This window comes from Empidonax traillii, unplaced genomic scaffold (genome assembly GCF_003031625.1).
Source record: "Empidonax traillii isolate 1590-97213 ecotype Southwest subspecies unplaced genomic scaffold, ASM303162v1 scaffold3461:size12887, whole genome shotgun sequence".
NCBI classification, from domain to species: domain Eukaryota; kingdom Metazoa; phylum Chordata; class Aves; order Passeriformes; family Tyrannidae; genus Empidonax; species Empidonax traillii.
In genome coordinates, this window is record NW_020958654.1 from 1 (window position 1) to 1,785 (window position 1,785).

Sequence of the window (1,785 nt, forward strand, 5' to 3'; positions counted from 1 at the left end):
GGCTGCCCTCCTGGGCAACGGCCTCATCCTCAGCGCCGTAGCCTGCGACCAGCACCTGCACACCCCCAGGGACTTCTTCCTGCTGCACCTCTCCCTCACAGACCTGGGCTGCATCTGCACCACTGTGCCCAAAGCCATGCACAACTCCCTCTGGGGCACCACAACCATCTCCTACACAGGATGTGCTGCACAGGCCTTTCTCTTTATCTTCTTCATCTCAGCAGAGTTTTCCCTCCTGACCATCATGTGCTACGACCGCTACGTTGCCATCTGCAAACCCCTGCACTACGGGACCCTGCTGGGCAGCAGAGCTTGTGCCCACATGGCAGCAGCTGCCTGGGCCTCTGGTTTTCTCAATGCTCTGCTGCACACAGCCAATACATTTTCCCTGCCCCTGTGCCAGGGCAATGCCCTGGGCCAGTTCTTTTGTGAAATCCCTCACATCCTCAAGCTCTCCTGCTCAGGCACATACCTGAGGGAAACTGGTTTTATTGCTTTTAGTGCTTTTGCTTTATTGGGCTGTTTCATTTTCATAGTTTTCTCCTATGTGCAGATCTTCAGGGCTGTGCTGAGGATCCCCTCTGAGCAGGGACGGCACAAAGCCTTTTCCACGTGCCTCCCTCACCTGGCTGTGGTCTCCCTCTTTGTCTGCACTGGCATATTTTCCCACTTGAAGCCCCCCTTCATGTCCTCCTCATCCCTGGATCTGGCCCTGTCAGTTCTGTACTCCGTGGTTACTCCAGCACTGAACCCCCTCATCTATAGCCTGAGGAACCAGGAGCTCAGGGATGCCATAAGGAAAATGATGACTTGATGCTGTTCAGGAGGAATACCTGCCTCTTTTCTTCTGTAGAACACTCATTGTGGAACACATTTTGGGTCCAGCCTGCCTTCTAAACTTTTGAGAGTGATGGGGGTGGTTGGCTTTCCATTTTTGTTCTTCTCCTACACTGAAATTTTTTACTTCTTCTCATATATAATTCTATCTCTAACACTTTTTTTTGACCCACAGAATGTACTAATCAGGCATCATGCTCTTTGTGCATTTAAATAAAATAAAAGTTCGTGCAGCAAGGTATTTGTCAAACATCCTTCCTGTGATAGTTTGTACATGAGAAATCACCATCTCTGAGTGTAAGAAAGGAGTAGACTCTGCAAGTCTTGTTGCTTTGTTGTTTCTCCATGCAGACAGTGCAGGGAGGGCAGGGACCCACTGGCACTGCAGGGACTGAGGGCTGGCTCAGATGGTGTGTGTTGGTGGCCGATGGCCAATGGAGATGACAAAGAATCTCCAAGTCACCTGCCTGGGGCTCTGCAGCTTGTGCTGGCTCTGATTGCAGGGGAGGACTTGTGTGTAGGAAATGAGGAAGTGCAGGAGAGCACAGAGGATCTGCAGGGACAGCCCTTCCCATACAGTCAGCAGTGACTGGAGCCCTAGAGCAGAATCCTGCCCAGGGTGGAGTCACCCAGAGACAAAGTACTAAATGTCCCTGAAAACTGTTAAAGGAGAGTTCTGCAACCCCAGGGGACGCAGCAGGAACAGGGAAAACTCTTGCAAGGGGCTTCTCTTCCCCTCAGTGAACTTGCAGAGGTCAATCAAGAGCAGCCCCCCCAAGCCATGTCCCAGCTGTGGAACAAGGCAGGGCCCCTCTGAGCACCCTCCATGGCCACACAGGAGCGTCTGTGGGAGGTGCTCAGTGGCAGGAGCACCATCAGCTGGCTCTGCCTCCCAGCTTGAGCAGCACAGCCCCACAGAGTCCCCCATGGCCCCGGGCCCCACAGCCC

General features: G+C 53.1%; 1 protein-coding gene across 1 annotated transcript; it reads left to right on the forward strand.

Annotated features, from left to right (window-relative positions):
• Positions 1 to 7: 7 nt before the first annotated feature.
• On the forward strand, positions 8 to 814 carry LOC114072554 (olfactory receptor 14J1-like). The gene has a single exon (XM_027910436.1). The coding sequence runs from the start codon at positions 137 to 139 to the stop codon at positions 812 to 814; it is 678 nt and encodes a 225-aa protein (XP_027766237.1). The 5' UTR covers positions 8 to 136.
• The last annotated feature ends 971 nt before the right edge of the window (positions 815 to 1,785 follow it).